Consider the following 23,687-nt stretch of genomic DNA (forward strand, 5'->3'; position numbering starts at 1 on the left):
AGATGTATAAGTTTTCTCTGAAACTCTGGCTGCCAAATTAGTCGGAATTTGTGTTGTACATCTGATGTGGCAATTTTGGCGGAGGTATGTATGCCGTCAGCAACCAAGGTGCAGGTAATTCTTCCAAAGAACTGTTCAGTCTCCACATGTACAAAATACGACACACTGAAATTCATTGAAATGCACTAGCTGTGTTAGTATGCCGTCTTGTGTGTCTGTTACTATTATCATTCAGATACGCCGCTGTAAACAGTAGGCAGCTCTTTTTAGACATGCCATTTTGGCCTGTGTCTTAGGTTTGCCATCCATGTACGTTGCTAGGAAGAGTAGACTTCTATTTTTAAGCACGTCACACATCGTTATTATTGTTTTATCGATTCCAACCTAGTACACAGTTACTAGTCTGTTGCTCAAATCATTAACATCCCTCTAATTTTCATGCACAATTATATGTTTCAGTAGCCTCTTTTAAAGATTTTAATTTCTTATTTTCCACGCATGTAACTTGGTTGTCAGTTATAATGGACGAGAAATGAATGTATAAAAAAATTATAATGCACACACCTTTTATGCAGTCATAGTAATGTCGATTTTTCAAACGAATTTATTATAAAGTATTGTGTAGCACATCTGAAGTAGCACAAAAACATTGTTATTGTGATTTCTTTGGTTGTGTAATACTTACAACTAACTCTCTTTACATAAACAAAAAGAGATCACATTGTTAAGTTCAAATACTACATTAAATACGTGGTATTTGCCTGAAAGAGTGGCGTCGAGCATGCATTATTTCATGTTTCTATCCAAATTAGCTAAAATTTGCATAGATAACTCTAGCTGCTTTAGTGATGGGTAGCAGTTCCTGAAAAGTAATATTGCAAGCAATATTTTTCGTATCCATTTCCGTAATGTAAAAACAATAAAACATACATTTTCTTGAAAAATCAGCATAATAAAGAAAGCTATAAATGCGTTTCTTCACATTTTCTGTGATAGGAAGTTTCGAAACTCAGGTTGGTTACACCTTCGTGTAGTATTTAAAGTAATCTAACTTTATTAAATTCTTGAAAGGAGAAAATGTGTTCCTACTACTTTCTCCCTTGTATGAAATGGCATCGTCCTCGAGTAATGTGCTGGTTGCTATATTCCAGCACGTGTCGTACTGAAATCTCGGCAGTATTTTCATCGATGAATCCTTTAGAACTCGTTACTGAGGTTTGAGTATTGACTAAAGTGGAAATACTCACTCTCTGTACCGTAGCGGCTGCTCGCGGGCGATCGTACCTCGTGGGGCATTGTTAAAATAGCCTGCTACAATAGAACGCCTTCATTAACGTAGTCTGTAGCGTATGTACACGGTTTAAGTTACGAAATGTTCTGTCACGATGGATTTCCTGCTGTAACATCGTTAGGTCGCAACAGCTCTTAAACGTCGTAACATCACATTATCTTGGAAAGCATACAGGGAACTCAGGTAAACATCCTATTCTGCCATTCCCGTTGACGGTCAATGTGCATATGTGGGAATGTTTCCATTCTTTTCGTGGCAAGTGGTGACGTAAATCACAGTAGAAAAAGATCTACTCAAGGAATGTGACGGCACGTCTAGGTGTAGTAGGGCGGGTAGCAGTCCCTGCCGGCGTTCCAGAAGTCGCCGAGGCGGCTGTACACCTTGGGCGTGCGTTCGTTGTAGTTGAGGGCTTCGCACAGGCGGCAGTAGTGGCGGGTGGGCGCGCCGAAGTAGCCGTGCTCGTTGAGGACGCGGAAACGGCGGCGCCAGCGGAAGAAGGCGGCGTAGTCGCGCGGGGACCTGTCCAGGTGCTGCAGGTAGCGCGCCAGGTCCGCCAGGCTCGCGAAGTCCGCCGCGTGCAGGTAGGACCCGGGCGGCAGCAGCCGCTGGCAGTCTGCAACCGGCGGACACGTTCAGGGGTGCACAAAATGTCAAATGTTCATAAGCGTCTGTGAAAATGATAAGAAGGGCGTTCAATAAATAATGCAACAATTTTTTTCTCGACCAATTTCGGTTAAAAAATTGCAAATTTTGTTCTGGGACATCATGCAATATTTCCGTGACAGGCCCTATAAATTCATGAAATTCCGACAGGTGGTGACGCTATTCGTAGTCTTAAAAATGGCATCTGGAATGGAGGGTCGTTTGTAGCAGAGAGTTCTCATTGAGTTTCTTTTGGCGGAAAACCAGAGTATCGCACATATTCATAGGCGCTTGTTGAATCTCTACAGAGACCTGGCAGTGAACAAAACAACGACGAGTCGTTGGGCGAGAAGACTGCCATCAATAACACCCCAACGTCCCCTTAAAGTCAATTAAGACAGAATATCATAATATGAAGTAGGGAAGAGTTATCTTGGCAAATACGACATCTTTGCCGATAAGCTAACACCAAGAAGTTTTGATAACAACAACATTATACATCACTGAGAGTTTTTGCTATGAAAAGAGGAGGAAGAAAGCTCAGATTTAATTAATGGACAAATATCTAAGTGATAATTGCAATTAATATCTTGAAAGCTAAGTCCAAGGTGATGTTAGTCAGAGATAACTTTTATGTGGAAGAGAGTTGTGAGCGCAACGAAGAAAGTCAATGCGCCTACAATACTCTTTCACAGAAGAAGTCGCTTGCTGGCTCTCCTCCTGTAAAGACGTGCGAGAACAATTCTTGTCTTAGTTATTGAGAGTACGGAACGCGACGAGGTTGTTTTGCGTTCAGAAGTGTTTCTTACGTGACGTGATTCACGAACTTCAGAAGCTGATTTTCTAAGCAGAGACAGGAACTGATAGACGCGTTTAACCGTGCATAACGGGTTAATTGAACTTAATTGATGAAACTAGTGAATATTGGACTTGGCTTTCAAATAGTTGGAACTAAAAGATGAGTGTATAGTATATCAAAGGACTACACTCAATTAGTCTCGAGTAGGACACAATTACACGACTTCACGAAGATAATACAATTACGCTGAAGAGTCAAGTTGTCGCAATCGTCAAGAAACTTAATTTTAATAGAACTGACTTTACCAACCAACTGCGTGTGGTGCGAAACTTATAAAGTATTTAGTAGCCAAGGAACAATAAACTGTTCGTTCCAAGTGTAATATCAAGCGTGGACTACATTATTAAGTGATTTAATCAATGATAGTTAACCAACGACTGTTCAGCAGGGACAATTTAATCTGAATATCAAAATACCTACTTCATTAATTGAAAAGAGAACTTTTGAACATTTTTTTAACATTACGGCGTAGGTTCACTCAGACGTGATGAAAGAGTATCTGTGGATCTCGCTTCATACAGGTTCAACAACTCCATAGCAACGAGCCAACAACGTACGAGAAGACTGATAATTACAATGTTTCCTCGCAATTTGCGGTGTGTACGATGCGGATGAGATAAGATTTCACAACTACTGCATATCCGGGAAATGAATCATTCAATCTTAAACCAGAAGAAGCACCCATCGTACGAGTTCGCATTTCTGTCTCCCGGTCACCAACGGGGACCTATGTCATTGCGCATCGTGTCTCAACTGCACTGCGAGAGCTGTGGCAGTAGCAGCTCTACGGTGTCGACAATATCAGCACACGGTTGGAGTGCGGGGACGCCACACACATCATCGGAACAAGGTCGCGCAAACCTGTCCGATCTCCCGCGTGCCGGCCGGCAACACCCAGCCGTGACCCCCTGCAATGTTGGAACGTGTGGACACACTCATTCGAGGTGATCGAGGATCACAGTCAAACACCTTACTGCACAACTGGACGCATCTGTTGATAGAGATGACTCACTCATCCACCAGTTGGCGTACTCAAAAGTGTGTGCTCGCTGGGGTCCTCGTCGCCCAACAGAAGGCCACAAAAAGCAACGAAGGACCATCTGTGCGGAATGGCTTGCTCGTCATGAGGCTGATAGAGACAATTTTTCTTGAACATCGTCAGAAGCCATGGAACATGGGTTCATCACTTCGAACCGGAAACAAAACGGCAATCAAATGGTTCAAATGGCTCTGAGCACTATGGGACTCAACTGCTGTGGTTATCAGTCCCCTAGAACTTAGAACTACTTAAACCCAACTAACCTAAGGACATCACACACATCCATGCCCGAGGCAGGATTCGAACCTGCGACCGTAGCAGTCGCACGGTTCCGGACTGCGCGCCTAGAACCGCGAGACCACCGCGGCCGGCAAAACGGCAATCCATGGAGCGGCGCCACACCACCTCTGCTCCGACGAAAACGTTGAAAGTCTCACCCTTAGCCACTAAGCCATGGCGACGGTCTTCTGAGACTCTGTCAGTCTTATTTACTTGATGTCCTCCCTCATGGTGCAACGATCAACTCTGAAGTGTATTGTGCTACCCTCAGGAAAATGAAGAAACGACTTCGGCGTGTTCTTCGGCACAAAAATACAAACGAATTTCTCCTTCTCCATGACAACGCAAAGTGTGACAAGTCTGCAAAGCTTAGAGGACTTCACAAAACTTCATTGGACTGTTCTTTGCCATCCACCCTACAGCCCGTATCTCGCACCTTCCGACTTCCATCTGTTTGGCCCAGTGATGGATGCACTCCTCGGGAAGCAGTAGGTGGTTGATGGTGACGTTATTGATGCAGCAAGACTTTGGTTCCGACGTCGATGCGTGCATATAGGTCCTCCCAGTGAGGTGGTGTAAGGCCGTCCCATTGAACGGAGCTTATGTTGAAAAATAGGGTTTTGTAGTCAAAAGAGTGGGTAATAACATGTTTTATCGGAATCCTGAATAAAACCAACCTGTTTTCACAAAAAAGTGTTGCATGACTTATTCATAGGCCCTCGTAAAACCTAGTAACAAACCCTATGTCAATGCAGAGGCATAATGAGAAGTGAAGGTAGTGTCTGCCCTATCTCAAGGCAGCAATGGCAGACGTTGGAGTTCTAAGAACATAGTTTCGGCCTACTTCACTGCTATAGAGAATGGCTAGAGTTTCAGACAAAACGAAAAGTCGAGATCCGAAAGTTATAAGCCCCCTTAAGCACAATGTATTACATGTGATGTGTGTAGTTCAAGGTATATCTTTTTAATTTTATCCATATTTTGCAGCTTCAAACATGACTGTACTCAATACACTCGAGGTATGAACTAAAAAACGTCGTCAGTCGCAACTTTTCTTGTTTTATTCAGTACACGATGCATTTCGGGCCCTGTGGGTCCATCTTCAAGTGTAATTCGTCGATGAAAGGCATATCAAACCTTTTCGTGGCAGGAATATGCATCGTGTACTGAATAAAACACGAAAAATTGTGATTGAAGGCGTTTTTTAATTCATACCTCAAGGTATATCGTTCAAATCGGTAGAAATTTTGAGATATATTTTAAGAAGCACATTAACTCAGGCTTCAGATCAGCCTTAAGCACCCACCTACAGGAAACTCGGCATTCGATTACGGATCTTCCCTCTAATATTCAGTTTTTGCATCGAGAAAGCAACAGCCATAACGTAATACTTTCGAAGAAATAAAAATTTATCGACCATTGAAAAAAATTTCTGACGAAACACGTAATGTACAGGCGGATTTACGCCATAGAAACCTTTCGGCCATTTCAGTTGTTTCAATAAGTAGTTTAGTGGTTTCCAGAGGCATATTCTTCATGCATTGCCTTTAGATTTCAGTATATTCATCCACTTGCTTATTGGAGGATTAGTTTAGTAACACAGTACAGCTACTTTCCATCCTGCTCGTCGGACACACGATTCAGCCCTTACGTAACTTTGCGCATGAGCCATTTCCAATGCTGTGTTATAACAGCGTTACATTGCCAGTTTCATGCCGTGTTACCTCCCTGAGTAATCTACGGATAACATATGTGTTCAGCCTTGTTTCTTTCTTTCTGACTTTACTTGAAGTTAGGCTACGTTTATTGGACTTAATTTGTTCGGATATTCTTACGACAACTATGGTTTTTTCCGATTTCTTCTGTTTTACGTAGTTACTTAGACATGCCTTTATTTTATAGATTGCTATTCGAGCCCAATCATTTTAGATTGGACCACCGCTTTACAGCGACTTACTTTTTTATTGCTTTTACGATGAACGACGGAATTTGCCTCTGGCTGTCTTTTCTGTATACTGCATTGATTTGAAAGATAATGTAAAGATACTGTTCTTAGGTGCCTGACTTGATAACGATCGTTTGTTTTTAAAAACTGGTTTTTCCGAAGAGTAAATATGTTATTTTTCCTGTGTAAATATCACTCGATGTTGCATTTTGCGAATGTGAAATCGGTCGTGATCCTTCAATGAAGAACTTTAACGGTCTGAGCAGAAGACGTTTTATTTCACACACTGTTTTAGAATGTTATAAATCGTTTTATACTCGCATTTTATGACTCTCCAAGATCCTAAAACTCTCTTATGAAGAAATTAACATGGATTCTGCGAACAACGGTCGCCTGAAACCCAGTTCGGTCTGCTGGCCCACGAGACTGACAAAGAAGTAGCTGGGGACGCCAACTGTTGATGCAGTGTTCCTTGACTTCCAGGCGCCATTCGATACAGTTCCGCACTGCCATCTAGTGAACGCATACGAGCATACGGTATATCAGATCATATTCTGATGTGACTGAAAAATTTCCAGCAAACAAAACACAGCACACCATTCTTAACGAAGACAAATCTGCTGACGCAAAGATAACTGAGGATGTACTCCAAGAGAGTGCTATACGACAATTACTGTTCACAATGGACGTCCTGGTGGATAAGGTCGGAAGTTCTAAGAGGCTGTTAGCAGATGGTGCAGCTGTAAACGGAGAAGTCGCAACGCTGGAGAATTGAAGTGAAATGCAAGAAGGCCAGCAGAACGTCGAAGCTTCGTCCATGGATTGTCACTTGATCCTCAACATAAACAAATGTAGCGAATTTTGCATAAATGATGACCCATCATTGTATGATTACATGATTCCCGAACAAGTACTGAAAGCATTACCAACCATTAAATATCTGGGAGTGTGTAAATGGAATGGTTTAAACTGGAATGGCCAGCCATCGTGGGCGAGCGGTTCTAGGCGCTTCAGTCCGGAACCGCGCTGCTGCTACGGTCGCAGGTTCGAATTCTGCTTCGGGCATGGATGTATGTGATGTCCTTAGGTTAGTTAGGTTTAAGCAGTTCTAAGTCTAGGGGACTGATGACCTCAGGTGTTCCCGGAACGAGCGTATAAAGCAAATCGCAGGATAGGCAGAAGCCAGACTGAGATTCACTGCAAGAATCATCACGAAATTTAATTTACTCACGAAGGTGGTAGCTTACAAAGCCCTTCATCGACCTTGTTCGACTAATACTTCAGTATTAATTGTTGTCCTGGGACACGCCTGTTACAGAATTAATAGAGTAAACAGAGAACAACCGAAGAAGAGCTGCACGTGTAGTCAGAGGTTCAATTGCTAAATGCGGAAACGTTATGGAGATGCTCACCATTCTCCAGCGGCGGAAGCTGTAAGAGAACAGTGTAGTTAACTGTGAAAATTACGAGAGCATGCTTTGCTAGAATTACTTCCTCCTACGCATGTCTCGCGAGAAGACCAAGAAGGTAAAATGAGACATGTTACAACTCACTCGGACTCCTACTAGCGATCGTTTTTGTCGCACATGATTCACGACTGGTACAGATGAGAAAGTGGGGCAGAGGGGTGGGGGAAGGGGGGCGATGAACACAATGATACACGAACTACAAATTATTCTCTGCCACGCATTATAAGATGGCTTGCCGAGTATAGATGAAGATGTAGACAAGGCCTGTACTGTTAAAGATATATTCGGTATGAGTCATCTAAAGCTTTCACCCAACTTATTTTGTGCACAATTCAAGATACTGAAAAGAGATTTTTGGCAAATGAAAGTAGCCAGAGAAGTACGCAGTTTTGTTGCATGGGTAAGCGATCCATGTAAATCCTGTATCAATCGGATATTAGAACAAGTATGTTTACTTTGTTATAGAACGATATACTTTAAAAGCCAACGTAAGCTCTTGAAAAGGCGAATGCGGTGGTAAAACGCTCGTTAACGTTGGCGGTGAAACTTTTCGCAAAAGCATCGGAGAAATATGCTAAAATTGAAGAACAACGCGCCGGAATCTGCTACTGCAGTGTAAATGCCACCTAGTGGGACTTTGTCTGCATAAAACATCTCCACTTAACCATGGGTATGTAGGGCCTACACATGTTTGACGTGGTTTAATTAATTCGCTTCTGATGCTCTGTAAATTAGCATATAGTTGTATTTATAACTATCGTGGCTGACCTTGTCTGTATCCCGCATAAAGCAGGGACAAGTGTAAATACGTTTCATCTTTGTAGATTAAGTCCATCTTCTTGATGCATATAACGTCGGTGCCTGGCATGAGAGCACCGCAATAGCCGAATCCAGCCGCCTGGCTTTCAACTTTAGCGGATGTTTTGGGCTCTTTTGCGAACAATATCGACGTCAGTCTTAACGAGTGCTGTATTACAGTACTAGTTTTTCAAGGTTTTTCCAATGCCGTTAAAGTATATGGTTCCATTTAAAAAGAATCGTACTTCCTTAAATATTTCGGTTACCGCAAGAGTCAACAGTATTCCAATGAAACCCGATTGCAAGCGTCTGTGCTTCGTTTACATCTCGTTTAGGTATCTTGAACCATTCGAGAAATTAAAGTGTGCAAGTTTCAGGTAATTGATCCAGCATAAACGATAGGGCGGATTAAAATCTGCCCTCAAAATTGGGTAGTTCACTGATGACGTAGCTGCCTTCATGGAGGTGACATCGTAAGAAATTCGTTACGGAATACATAGAAATCTGCAGATGGTCAGTGCCTCGTACGAAAATTGGCTGCTGGCCCTTGACGTAAATAAGAGCAACATGATGCGAATAAATCGACGAAGGTATCTGATAGACAGTACCCTTTTACAGCCGGTGTCTACTTAAGTTAAAATTCTGGGCTGAGAAGTCGTGCTGACCGTGCCAACGTGGGCAGAATGCGTGTAATAGGGTCGACTGGTGGATAGCCTACACTAACAACACCTGCCCACGAGCTAGCTTAGGGATACTTAGGATGGTTCAAATGGCTCTGAGCGCTATGCGACTCAACTGCTGTGGTCATCAGTCCCCTCGAACTTAGAACTACTTAAACCTAACTAACCTAAGGACAGCACACACATCCATGCCCGAGGCAGGATACTTAGGAATGCCCGCATCCTAAGGGGTAAAATTCGAATAGCCTACTCGAGTGCGTGTGTAGAAAAAAAAATCGGCTATGATCGATTAACACTGCACAGAGATATCACATATATATAGGCCATAAAGCGTCCACCCTTATGCACTGTGAAGGTCAATGTTACGCCAGTGCAGAGTAGACATGCAAGGAAAAAGCATGAATGCAATGCTGGAATGTCTCTTTCATGCGAAAGGGTGGAATATCAGCAGATAAGTGAGACTGAACGGGGCAAAAGCATCTGTCTCTGGCAAATTACTGTTGTCATACCGTGAAATTCAGCCTCATACATAACACGCTAATTGATGCATATGCTGAGTCAGCGGATAGAAAAGAGTACTAGACCACACAATGTGATCACAGAACAGGATGATCGCCAACTTATCTGCATGGACATAACAGTCAGATCACATTTGAGCACTATTCCGCTACAACCTGTATTGAAGTCAAGGATGTAGGCTGTATTTGTTACATATAAGAATATCAGAATATTAATGTCCATGGTACCCAGTGGCATAGCAGTGAAATGCCTAGAGCGTGTATTTAGGGCACTGTTACATAACACTCACGAATTTGACCCCTCCATACCAAGGGCAGTCTTAATATTTGCTCTTCCTTCAAGCAACTCCCCCTCATGCCGAACTTCATTAGTACAATGTCCAGTCTATGAGACGAGGGATTTGCAAGTACTTTGCGAAAAGCGATGAGTGCCACTACTTCACTGATCTGAATTCTCCAAATATCGTGTTAGTTTGCCATTCTCTGGCATATCATTTCATTGAGAGCAGCAATCAAGGAATACAGGATAATTTTAATTCAGAAGGCACAGAAAATCTATAATGGCACATGGAAACTGTGAGAGGGCTTGTGAGTCATGCTAGAATAGCTAGTAAGGTGTATGCCTACGGGAAACTAGTTTCCAGTTGGAATTCTAATTCGATACACACTTGAAATCTGAAAAGTAATTTCAAAACAGTGCACTCACTGCCACAGGATAAGAGACTTATTTTGCTTTTATTCCCTCAGTTTATTTATCGTTGAATAATATATCGAACATGTCCCACCTAACGTAATCCAGCAACTTTTTCTCGTGTTTCTCCAGCAAACAATGTTAATGATTATGGATTTCCATCATACTGAGTTAATAACGGGACGGCAACTTGTGTTAACCAGTTTGATTTAGAAACAGCCGAAGTTGCAAGATTAAGTTATTCCGTTTAATTGACGACTAGTTCCGGTGACCTGAACCCATTTTCAAATCATCCAGAGAGATGAAAAAATATTTTCTGTAATAGCGTTAAGATTGTACATACACAAAGTCAAGTTTTCCTATGAACAGTGTCCTGCCGCTGTCAAGTTTGTGAACAGTGGCAGGACATTGTTCAAAGAAAAACTTGACTTTGTGTATGTACAATCTTAACTTGATTTGCACTTTACTATGAAAAATACAGTTTTGTCTGTCTGGATGATTTGAAAATGGGTCCAGCTAACCCGAAACTAATCATCAGTTAAATAAAAAAACTGGATTTTGCAGCTTTGGCTTTTTCTACATCAAACTGTTAATGTTTTCTGCTTATTCGTAAGACGATGATTCAGATGCTTATGCGTGTGTAGAGATTCCTGTAGTTTCTCTAAATCACGTAGGCAAATGGTGGTATGGTTTCTTCTTGTTGGGTAGGGCCCATTTCCTTATACGAGTGTCTTGTGAATATTGAATCAATGAGCTCAAGAGGGCAGTACTCAACACCATACAGTATCTACTTGACAACAAGCGACTAGCACCCGAGAAGACAGAAGTGTTGTTTGCTTGGTTGTGCAGGATCGTGCAGGTAAGTCACGTGCCTTGAGACAAGTATCCACACAAACAGTGCGACGATGTATGTAGTACCACAGACAGTCAACAGGGAAACCGTTGGTGCAAGCTCCCGTGATATCGCAGTAGGTAGCCACGCCTATATTGAAGCACCAAATGACAACATTGGACACAGAAAGCAACCACATTGCTGATCGTGGTATGACACCATGACGGACGCATTTGTATGTTTAGGGTCACAGGAGAACGAAGTTACCAGGTTGCGTTCGTGACTAGACCAGTGGCTGCGATCTTTCTTCGATGTGTCTGTGAGTTGTATTTCAACGAGATAAAGCAAGAACGCATACTGCAGTGTTGCCTGGACCTACCTTGGTACAGAGCTGGTCGATTGTTTCCCTGGATAGCGCATATTCCGCACTTATTCGAAACATCTGGCGATGGGTTGCTGGGAGACTGGAAAGCCACCACCCGCCAGACACTGTGACCGATGAACTATAGCATAGTGCCGACACTGTGTGGAATAGCATACCCGTATCTGTCATCGACATCATTTCGACTCGACCCCCAGCCGCATTAGAACCATTACTGTAGCGACGGATGGCAGCTCTGTGTACCAATTTGGCACACTGTATACCTACATATACAAATTTAATAATGTATCCATCCTACTATATTGTATAAGCCCAATAAGTAATTTTCGTTATTTGCTATCATTGCTGGTGTTGCAGTTTTAATGGTCAACTGTGCACATCACCAGTAAACAATTTCATGTTCCATCTGTTCTAGAGTTTCAACAAAATCAAACGTGTAGTAATTAATAAATTTTTCCTCTGTTTTGTACAAGGTAACTAGATTCATCAGTAGGTTCTCGTTTAGTTAGTCCTATCACGCTCCACGTTTAAATGGAACAGCACGAAACCGCAGTACATGTGATTACGACGTCTGTAGCGCGCTTTATAGTTATTTTGAGACTGAAGACAGACGTACCTTGCTGGGAGGCGCCCATGACGACGGGCACCGCGCCGTGATGGTAGGCGTTCCACCACAGCTTCTCCGTGACGTACTCGCGGCAATTGCTGTTCTCGAACGACAAGTAGAACTTGTACTGCGACAGCGCAGGGCAGTCCTTCGTGAAGTGGCCAGGGCAGCTGCAACACAGAGGCGCCGGTTCTGTTTAATGATGGCTTGCGCTGACTAGTGCTAATGCTGGGTGCATGCGCTACATTGGAGTAGGCGTTTTTATGTTTCTAAGCCACACGGTAAAATAAGTTTGGTTATTTTTCAAAATAATCAAAGCTGCAGTCTCCAAAACTTCCAAAAGCAATGCGGCAATACCGTCTCATGCCGATATCTTGCAGGAGCACTGATGGAAATCGTCGGGAACTGTAATTTGGTGCTAGAAGTTAGACAAGATGAAACAGTGCTGTTTCGTTACTGAAATACAGATAGCCCCTTGACATGCAAACACGTTCCCCTACTCCCTTCTCTTCACTTTTTCCCTCTTCTTATTAATCTCGATTTCATTGCAGGATGAATCTCTGGTCGTCATCAATCTGTCGCTCCCTGGTAGCTGAGTGGCTGGGCGACGGAATGTCATGTCTAACGGCCCGGGTTTGATTCCCGGCTGAGTCGGAGATTTTCTCCGCTCAGGGACTGGGTATTGTGTTGTCCTTATCATCATCATTTCATCCTCATCGACACGCAAGTAGCCGACGTGGCGTCAACTCTAAAGACTTGCACCAGGCGAACGGTCTACCCTCCGGGAGGCCCTAGCCACACGGCAATTCCATTTCCAATCTGTCGCTTGAGCATTTGTTAGAAGTTAAGGTTTTCGTGAGATCCTGGCTGAACAATTTGTGCAGTGTGTGGATTAACGGGACATTCTTAGCTCAAGATCAGTGACAGTATCAACGATGAGGAGATCAGCTTGACCACAGGAGCTTACAAGACGAATCTCATAGCCACTCTCTATGCTGAGGTTTTGGAGCCGCCACTTGCCATCTGGCAGCCACTTATTATGGTGCATCCGGGTTATGGCATCCTTTATGTTGTAAATTGACCGATGCACCATACCGTTGATCGCCTAACTATTGCAGAAATTTCTCAAATCGTCTGAGATTAAGGATCTGCGTAGATTACAAGCTAGATACTTGTTGTGGGACAAGTACAAATCCAAACCCAAGTTTTGATCGACAGCCACCGTGGTTACTGAAGAAGTCCAGAGAAATTTTTGATTTAATGAGTCAGAGGAGGTACTGGACACAGACACATGCCCTTTATATAAAGTTTTATGAAACTTTATATCACCACCGCAACTGCACAAGGTGGTCATAAACAGTCTGGAAAGCTTGTAAGAGTGTAGCATGGAAGGCTGTGCTGAGAAATAAGTGTTAAGACAAAGATTTGATACGTTGCATCGGTTCCAAATTAATTAGCATTGAAGTAATTCAACCAGGCCATTACGCGCAAATGTAAGCGGCCCGCAAGATATAATTAGTGTCAGTTGTTCTCACAGTGCAGACGATTGTCGATGAGACTACTCAGCCTTTGGGTCAGTTTCGATCCTTTCTACCGTTTCTTGTCCATTTTTGGATCGATCTCTTGTTCAGTTTTAGCATACCAAACGAAAAATTCGTTTGGGGACACTGCCTCTGGCGGGTCGCTTGAATTTGCGATCGCAATAGCCTGATTGACTAACTTAAATGCTAATTAACCCAGAAAAGGCGCAACGTACCGAAATTTTTTCTTAACAGTTACCAGTACCACCTACACTGCAGCACACTTATGAGCTTTTCATATTGTTTCTAACCGCCTTGTATAGCTATACTAACAGTTTAACTGAGTGGCAGTACAACTTCGTTGTCGCTACGTGGTTTTTGTTGACTGTCTCCTCAAGATCCGGTTACCTAAGGCGTTCACTGCATACGATGTAGAATTACAGGTGGTAGACAAAAGTACTGGAATACGAAAAATACAGCACATTACCGTGACTAATATGGTGTAGGAAAACCAGTTGCATTCAACGCATCTTCCAGTCGTCTCGCAATGGATAAACACAAGACCCTGTGGTTTTCAGAGAATCTTATACCATTTTTCCGTAAAATAGTGGCCAGCTCAGCTAACGATGATGGTGAAGGACAGCAATCACGCACTATTCTCTCCAAAGTAAACCACAAAACAAGGCACTCCGTCTTCAGGCCACAAGTGACCCATCGGGACCATCCGACCGCCGTGTCATCCTCAGTTAAGGATGCGGATAGGAGGGGCGTGTGGTCAGCACATCACTTAACTTCGGTGATCTGACGGGGACCTGCGTATCCACTGTGGCAAGGCAGTTGCCTTAGACCACAAAGGCTCAATAATATTTAGATCTGGTGTAGTGGTGATCAGGGGAGATGCTCCAATTCATCCTCGCACTCACAAAACCAGTCCTGAACCATGTGGGCTGTGCGAACAGGGGTCCTGTCGTACTGGAACACATCATCACTACTGCAGAAAGTTGTTGTTATTTTGGTGCTGAAAGGGTTCGCAAGTGCGATTTTCAGTTATACAGTGACTTTTGGAGCTACTGTCATCTTATTTTTCGTCCTAATCCTCTTGAATAATCGCTCATCATGATCACTCAACACACACTGTCGTCCACGTTGTGACTTAGCAGATGATGCTTTTCCGGTTTCCCTATATGTAATATGAACTAAACACCAAACACTTCGGCTACTTTGGTTACGGAAGTACCTAAAGGTTCAAACGTGTGTGAATTTCTAAGGGACCAATCTGCTGAGGTCGTCGGTCCCTAGACTTACACACTACTTAAACTAACTTATGCTAAGAACAACACACACACACACACACACACACACACACACACACACACACACACACACACACACACACACACACACACACACACCATGCCCGAGGGAGGACTCGAACCTCCGGTGGGAGGGGCCGACGGAAGTACCCACCATATGAGCAATTAGCCGAAGCTCGAATGAACTGAGCTTCGACATAATGTACTCACAACTACATATAACACTGTTCTGAATGCGCCTGACACCTGCAACTTATTGAGCATCGTACGAATGCTTTTCGTAGTCAAATACAGCTCTGCTAACTGTAGGTCTGGCTAGCATCTATGTATGCAGTCTTGAGGGCACTGGAGGTGTGTTCATACTACGAAATTTCTGATCCTTTGATCCTCTCTAACGATTTTACCGAGCAGATAACGTAGTCGAGAGTACCCTGGACGCCCTGCACCAACTACATGAGAAGGAGACGTTGTTCTGCTAATACCAGAGCACATGTGCATTAAGGAAATCGAATTAATGTGGGAACTAAGGTAATGTGTAGTGTTAAGTAGAGGGTTCAGTATGACGTCCCCCTACATGATATCACTTCATTGTTGAGGCACAGAGCAATTTGCATGGGAAGAGGTTGTTGGAAGTGACGGACAATAAGCTGCAGCTAGTAAAGTCAACATGGCTATGACGTACCTTCTTCTATTCACACAGAAGAAGAGGCCCTTCTCATTGGTCCTCGCACAGAACACAACACTCTGATCATGACGTCTTGCTCCAGCGGGAGGACACTGTAAAATGTAGTGCTTGCTCTGCTCTTATCGAAATGAACAACACTTCTGTTAATTGTATTTTATTTTCGGAAAAGTGGGTAACGGCTAATTTGTCTGCAGATTTACCCTCTATTTTAGGTGAGAATGAGACGAATGTTGTACGAGGCGATACTGAACTCCTTCATACAAGTAGTTTGGCAGCCCACATAATACAGAAATATTTCGGATCTCCTTGCTACAAACATAATCGATCTTTCTGAGAATGTTACCGAAGAAACAACATTAGCAACACTGACGCTATTACAGCTTTGCCAAGGCCAATTTTTTATCTAGACAGTCTGGCTGTATTTGAATACGGTAGGACTAACTGACAGTCACTTTAATCCTCCTTAAGAGGGAAAATAGGAATATTCAGTTTCAATCTGACAAACGTAGGAAAGTTGGAATTGAATTTCAACACATAACATAAATCACGCTCTAAACAACAAAATTCTAAATATGTTAATAAGAAAGGGGAAAGACGCAGTGTCATTTAAGAATATAATTCGGAGGATTTGGAATCAGAAAACCGCTTCGCTCTCCCTCCAGAAGACAGTGTAGGGAAACTAACACAGAAAGGTTAATGGCAACTCGTTCATTCGCAAGAGTGGCAATACATCAAGTCTGCAACAAATTCCACAGTCAGATCTTGGCGAAAGATTTACTAGAAAATAATAGGAAGTTTCTATCGTATATTAAAACGAGGAACGTATCCTAATTCGCTATTTAGTTGTTGTTGGGTTCGTAGGAGTAATTGTTTTCCAAATACGAAAGTACTTACTTAGATATCTCTAATCTACGACTTTCCTGCGGTCAGAATTTGGTATGGTACTAGTATGCATTTTAAATGCAGAGTTTAATATCTCGACTTTCTGTACGTTGTCATCACTCTTTCGAAACTCACATCTGTGTTAGATGTCGTCTCTCAACTCACCTCCTAAACGTTGCATTGGTCTGCCGGGAGAACACGATTTTGGGATTTTACTTCCATCACACCACTTGGCACTGGGATTCAGACATCATAACTGGCTGCCCATCTCACTGATTCTGATTGCTTCCCACTGTGTGTGAATTCTGGTGCTCTGCCATAGTACTGTCACTTCATAACCACAATCAATTCCAAAAGCAGGATCATCAGTGAAGAACAACACTTAAGCATTGAAAGCACATTTATTACTGACACCTACGTACAGACATGACTAAACTGAACTTCTGGACGGAGAGTGCTGATATTTACACAGTCGTCGAATATTCTAAAATATGAAAACATTAAAAATGTAAGGAAGTTTGGAGAACCTTGCAGAAATGATATGTATATAATAACAAGCGACGCCGGGTAGCCATGCGGTTTGAGGCGACTTGCCAAGGTTCGCGCGGCTGACCCCGTCGGATATTCGAGTCATCCCCCGGGCATAGGTGTGTGTGTTGTCCTTAGCGTAAGTTAGTGTAAGGCAGATAAATAGTGTATAAGCTTAGGGACCGATGACCTCAGCAGTTTGGCTCCATCGGAACTTACCACAAATTTCCAAAAATCTATAATAAATAACAAACAATCCCACTTCAGGAGAAACAGCGACTCGCTGTTTGAGAGGTTCTCGTTGGAGTCAACTACAGCTCTCTGGATCTAGATCTTGTTAGGACCCTTTGTGTAGCAGTACTAGTGGATCCTCCCATTGTGGTCGTATTGTCACCTCCTCTACACCATGATGATCATCAAAGGTAGCTTCTGCCGTCGAAGCTTCGTGATTGTCGATCAGATCTTCATTTTCTTTTAACGAGAAGCCTCCATCGTCACTCTGTTAGTTGGGACTATAGTAGGGCTTCATACGCAGGACATGATGACGTCCCTGCGCTTTTGCCATCTTGATAAAGGGTTACAATCCTCAGCTTCATACGCAACGTCTGACAAGCAATGAAGGATACGACACTGCTCAAAGTAGCACTTCAGCGGCTTTTACGATAGTTCCAAAGGGGTGAAGTTTCATACCAAGTCTCTCGGGCTAGGTTTATAGCGATCTCGGTTCATCTCCTGGGCCTCAAGGGTTCTTATCGAGCCAACTGTCTTGCTTCTTCGAACCTAGCGATGATATGTTTCGTGTAATCACCCTGAGTATCGTCCGGTTGAAATGGGATCAAGGTGTCGATTGTCATTTCGTTCTCACGACTGTGGAGCAGAAAAGCAGAAAGAACAATGTGAAGCATAAGCTATCACGGGTTCAGAACGTTTTCCTAATTTGTGTCAGAACTGCACTTCCGCCATACACGATAGCCATGCGTGAAATTCTGTCTCTGCATTCTCGAATACAATGCTAGGACTGGAGATGATGTTAATGCCAAGGACAACGAAAGCTCTTTCTTGCACCTCGTTCAAGAAAATTCGGCGTCTCCCAGCAAGAGTTCTTGCAAGGAACGTGTCTAAGTACTGAAGTCTCTACGAATTGCCAGTATTACGAGCACATTCCAAGAATACTTCTCACATTACAAATGTGTCAAGGATTGTGAAAAAATCTGTGACTGTTCATATTTTCTCTGAATTGATACGACAGATTCCATCGCTGTTCACCAGACCTCCAAAATCTTTTATTTACGTGACGAAGGCCTGTCTCAACACACATCGACACGTTCTCATGTGGCTTAGATGTCCTTCAAATCCTTTCGAAAATTAACAGTGCAATAAAACAGAAAAGATACATCGTTCATTTAAAGAGTCGAAGCAGGTTGTCCATAATACAATCAAAGACGGCTCGAGCGTCACATAGCAAAAACGGAATGTAATTGAAATCATACAGGCTGTCAGGTGTTATGAAGGCAATCTTTTCCAAGTCAATCTTGTCAACCTAGATTTGTCAGTCGCTTGTTTGCACCTCCATAGTTCAAAAAGTACTTTGCTCGTTTCAAATAACCTAGGGTATCATCAAAGCGTGGCAATTGGTAGACACCTTTTTGTGATTTTGTTCAGTCCCCTCTTGCTGACATAGAAAAGCCATATGCCATTCTTCTCCTTCGCAAGGACCACAGGAGAGGAAGATGAACTCTTTGAGAGTTTACTGATGTCATCTTGCAGTATCTTCTTCACGTCCACCCGACTTACCCTTCAGCCGATGATACCCTTTATGAGCGCTGGCTAAAATATGTATGATCCTCAATGTTAATGCAGTGTTTTATAATATGCCGTATAGTCTGTCTTTTCTCCATTTCATATTTGAAAGCATCTATAAATTGGCACTAATAGTTGCCGACGTTGTTCCTTGGACAGGTCGGATCTTTTTGGCACTTCGACAGTAGCGTCCTTCATTGCGTTGCCTATAATGGCAGCGGACCACGATTCTTCATCGATGGCCCTAAGCTGCCTTTCGCGGATTCAGTCGGCTGATCCTACGCTCATACAGGAATGAACTGTGGCTGCTGCTCGAGGCAATTATTGATCCAAAATTCTCTTTCATCAGCTTGCGATTGTCGCTGGCATGCAGATTTGTATAGTGAGCCTTAATAGATTTTTGCAATTAACGAAAGCTTCACAGCTTTACTGAGCATCTAAATTGACAAATATAACACCTCTCGTTGACGGTGGCGGGATAATAACATCTCGAATGGTAAACAACAGCCCAGAGCAATCTTTGTTACTTGGGCACGTTAGAATAGCTTCATCGCTTTGAAGCGACAGTCTGTGACTGTTTGTGTGCCTGCAGGAACTCTCATCCGGCAACATTATGACTACATGATATTAAAACGACAAATTCTAGGGCTGTATTCTGTTATTGGTGGTTATTTTTGATATACACGTTCTTTTCGACTGGCTATATTTGCCCTTTGCGACTTTCAGCACAATCGCCTTCGTAACACGGAACATAATAGTCTTCTTTAGCTGGCGACGACAAGCCTTCGACATCATAAAAAAAGAAGCCACTGAGTTGACCATCGCCTGAACAAACTGGCCGTCGATGACGACATAAATGAGATTCCTTAACGTATTATGAATTGTCACTCTTGGAGGATTTTTCATCTGTGATGGTCTCGGCCTCTCGTCCATAGATTGTCGCCTCCCTTAATTTTCCCTACGTCGGCGGCTAGGCGGGTGGTTGGTACCTCTATACTGCGGTGAGGAACTGTTACGGTGTGTTGGGTAGCGACTTCGTCCAGAGCACGGTGGTGGCCTTTGTCCCACAGATCGACTATAATCGTCTCCACGTGACTGGCGAGAATAGGACTGTTGTGAGGCTGGCGTCTGGCGGCGTAGTAGCCGTCGAAAACTCGCCTTCTTTCTCTGAAGAAGCGTACGAGTCCAGGGCGTTCACAGCGAGAACGAACTAGTGTGTTGCGCTGGCACATCTTAATGAATTCCTCTGTTACTATGGCATCCATTGCCAGAAGAGCTTGGTACATGTCTTCTGGAATCCATTTCATCAAGTGTGACGTTTTGTCAGCTTCCGGCAAAGTCTGATTCACAGTGTGGCATAGGGCCATATCATTAAATATGTAAGACGATATCGTTTCCCCATGACTTTGGGCTACGTTATTCACTTGTTCTTCGCTAAGAGAATATCAAACTAAATGTCACAAAATGTTTTCTTCAGTCTGATCTGGAATTTGTCCCAGGCGTCGAGCTTCGTTTTGTTATTCTCAGACCACTGCTAGGTCGTGTCGTTCAGCTAAAAGTATACATTTTCTAAACGTATAAAGTCATCCGATCTGCTGTATGTGGAAATTAGGTCTAATCTTTTCACACATATCGTCTGGTCTTGACCAGCGCATCCTGGAAATACTGGTGGCTGCCAGATGTGTAACTGATTTCTTGCTGTTTCAGAATCCGTTGGTCTGCTGGAGACTCAGACAGACCTGTGGAACGACGGACTGCTTGTATTCTGGTTACTTTCCGTGTAGGCAAAGACTTTTGCTTCGTCTAATTGGAGCCGCGGTGAGGTGGATATTTTGAAGTACCCGGCATCTCCATTAAACAAAGCCATGTGGTAACTACAGTCAAATCCAAATCTGAAAGCAGTATCGTCAATGATGTACAGCCCTTAGCACTGCAAGCACGTTTATTACTGACACCAACGTACAGATATGACAGAACTGAACTCACACCAGTATTTACGTTTGTTTACTACACTCCTGGAAATGGAAAAAAGAACACATTGACACCGGTGTGTCAGACCCACCATACTTGCTCCGCACACTGCGAGAGGGCTGTACAAGCAATGATCACACGCACGGCACAGCGGACACACCAGGAACCGCGGTGTTGGCCGTCGAATGGCGCTAGCTGCGCAGCATTTGTGCACCGCCGCCGTCAGTGTCAGCCAGTTTGCCGTGGCATACGGAGCTCCATCGCAGTCTTTAACACTGGTAGCATGCCGCGACAGCGTGGACGTGAACCGTATGTGCAGTTGACGGACTTTGAGCGAGGGCGTATAGTGGGCATGCGGGAGGCCGGGTGGACGTAACGCCGAATTGCTCAACACGTGGGGCGTGAGGTCTCCACAGTACATCGATGTTGTCGCCAGTGGTCGGCGGAAGGTGCACGTGCCCGTCGACCTGGGACCGGACCGCAGCGACGCACGGATGCACGCCAAGACCGTAGGATCCTACGCAGTGCCGTAGGGGACCGCACCGCCACTTCCCAGCAAATTAGGGACACTGTTGCTCCTGGGGTATCGGCGAGGACCATTCGCAACCGTCTCCATGAAGCTGGGCTACGGTCCCGCACACCGTTAGGCCGTCTTCCGCTCACGCCCCAACATCGTGCAGCCTGCCTCCAGTGGTGTCGCGACAGGCGTGAATGGAGGGACGAATGGAGACGTGTCTTCAGCGATGAGAGTCGCTTCTGCCTTGGTGCCAATGATGGTCGTATGCGTGTTTGACGCCGTGCAGGTGAGCGCCACAATCAGGACTGCATACGACCGAGGCACACAGGGCCAACACCCGGCATCATGGTGTGGGGAGCGATCTCCTACACTGGCCGTACACCACTGGTGATCGTCGAGGGGACACTGAATAGTGCACGGTACATCCAAACCGTCATCGAACCCATCGTTCTACCATTCCTAGACCGGCAAGGGAACTTGCTGTTCCAACAGGACAATGCACGTCCGCATGTATCCCGTGCCACCCAACGTGCTCTAGAAGGTGTAAGTCAACTACCCTGGCCAGTAAGATCTCCGGATCTGTCCCCCATTGAGCATGTTTGGGACTGGATGAAGCGTCGTCTCATGCGGTCTGCACGTCCAGCACGAACGCTGGTCCAACTGAGGCGCCAGGTGGAAATGGCATGGCAAGCCGTTCCACAGGACTACATCCAGCATCTCTACGATCGTCTCCATGGGAGAATAGCAGCCTGCATTGCTGCGAAAGGTGGATATACACTGTACTAGTGCCGACATTGTGCATGCTCTGTTGCCTGTGTCTATGTGCCTGTGGTTCTGTCAGTGTGATCATGTGATGTATCTGACCCCAGGAATGTGTCAATAAAGTTTCCCCTTCCTGGGACAATGAATTCACGGTGTTCTTATTTCAATTTCCAGGAGTGTATAAAGCCAAGTGATTCTAAACAGTGTAAACTTTTGTCGCAGCTGTGAATATTTTTGACATGAGCTGTATTAGGCAACGAAACCATATCTATTGGTGACACATGAAAATTTGTGCTGGACTGGGATTCGAACCCGGATTTCCCGTTTATCGCGAGAGGTTGCCTTACCAATACTGGCTATCCACGCATGCTTCCAGGACCGATCCAAACATCATATGCTACAGTGTCTACGGCCACGCTGCTCACAGCTTACCTGGGTTTCCGCAACAGGATTAATGAGACAAACGTGTTCAACGTTACTATTACCATGGTTTTGCATGCGTGCATGTCTGAAGGAACAAACATCGTAATAATGAACACATACTTGTATAAATCGTTAACTGATGCCAAAATTTCCGTTATTTTCGCCAGCACCAGGACCCTAATGCCTACCTGCACATAATCCATAAAATAATGTTCCTGTACTACGTCCATCCGATGACCAGCTTGAGCGACTCGATAAATAGGCCACGGTATAATAAACAGTATCAACTTCAAAAAGCGAATGGCTGCATATTATACATACACCGTCAACGATATTTTCGCAAATACGTCACACTGCAATCAGATTTTTGTAATTTTTTATATTTATGATATGTGAAGTTCAGAACTAAAACATCAATTGGCCAAAGCAATTCGATGCAACTCTGAAGAATTCTCGAAAATATCGACCTTGAGGTTTTCCGACTTCCTTTAACATCCTAACTAAGTAAGATAGATTTTTCTGTAAGGCAGCAAAGCTCTGTGGTAGAATGCTTACGTCTCATGAAGGGGTTTTCGGTTCGATTCCTGGTTTATGCAAGTTTTAAACATAGATTCATGTTCTATTAACATTACAGTGAAGCGTAAAATACATAAAGGTGGAAATAAATCTGTAGCGCTCGAAACTGATAATCTCTGGTTCGTCCCTTGTCTCACGCATTACATTTTTCGTTTCTTTCCGTTCAGTTCGATAATTTACGTCATTTAAATATAAAATTCATCACATATATGCTAATTAAAAGATATCTAATTGATATTTTTATGAAAAATTCACGTCTTCTTATTTCTAGTTAGGTATAGTATACAAAAATTTCGTTTTTGTTGCAAATATAAATTCATAATTACCGATTAATAAAAACATTATAAATTAATTTTTTCAGTCTTACGTATTTTTATGCTTCACGGAAATCTTCATGGAACATGTAGCTTTGTTTAAAATTTTACCATGTTTGGGAATCGAACCGACGCCACGCATATCGTACATAAGGAGCTTACCTTAGAGCCACACGGCGCACCAGACTTGTTGGTTTGCTGTAGGGTATTACGGAAGTTCAGGCAACATCAAAAGTCGATTTTCTCGAGAATTTTTGAGAATTGTATCGTTTTACATTCACTAATAGATGTTTGGGTTCTGAACTTCAGGTACCATAAATATAACCAAGTACCAATGTCCGATTGCCATGTAGTCCCCTTGTCA

The 23,687-nt window shown here is 43.6% G+C and overlaps 1 protein-coding gene across 2 annotated transcripts in view; it reads right to left on the reverse strand.

Moving 5' to 3' along the window:
• Window positions 1-617: 617 nt before the first annotated feature.
• LOC126455621 (alpha-(1,3)-fucosyltransferase 7-like) overlaps window positions 618-23,687 on the reverse strand; it is a 367,040-nt gene continuing 343,970 nt past the window's right edge. For both annotated transcript variants that reach the window (XM_050091385.1, XM_050091383.1), the window contains exons 6-7: window positions 12,042-12,202; window positions 618-1,904 (exon numbers count right to left, since the gene is read on the reverse strand). In XM_050091385.1, the coding sequence (XP_049947342.1) occupies window positions 1,606-1,904; window positions 12,042-12,202 (460 nt within the window). In that variant the 3' untranslated portion in view covers window positions 618-1,605. The remainder of the gene's footprint in view (window positions 1,905-12,041; window positions 12,203-23,687) is intronic.

Source organism: Schistocerca serialis, chromosome 2 (assembly GCF_023864345.2).
Source record: "Schistocerca serialis cubense isolate TAMUIC-IGC-003099 chromosome 2, iqSchSeri2.2, whole genome shotgun sequence".
Classification (NCBI taxonomy): Eukaryota; Metazoa; Arthropoda; class Insecta; order Orthoptera; family Acrididae; genus Schistocerca; species Schistocerca serialis.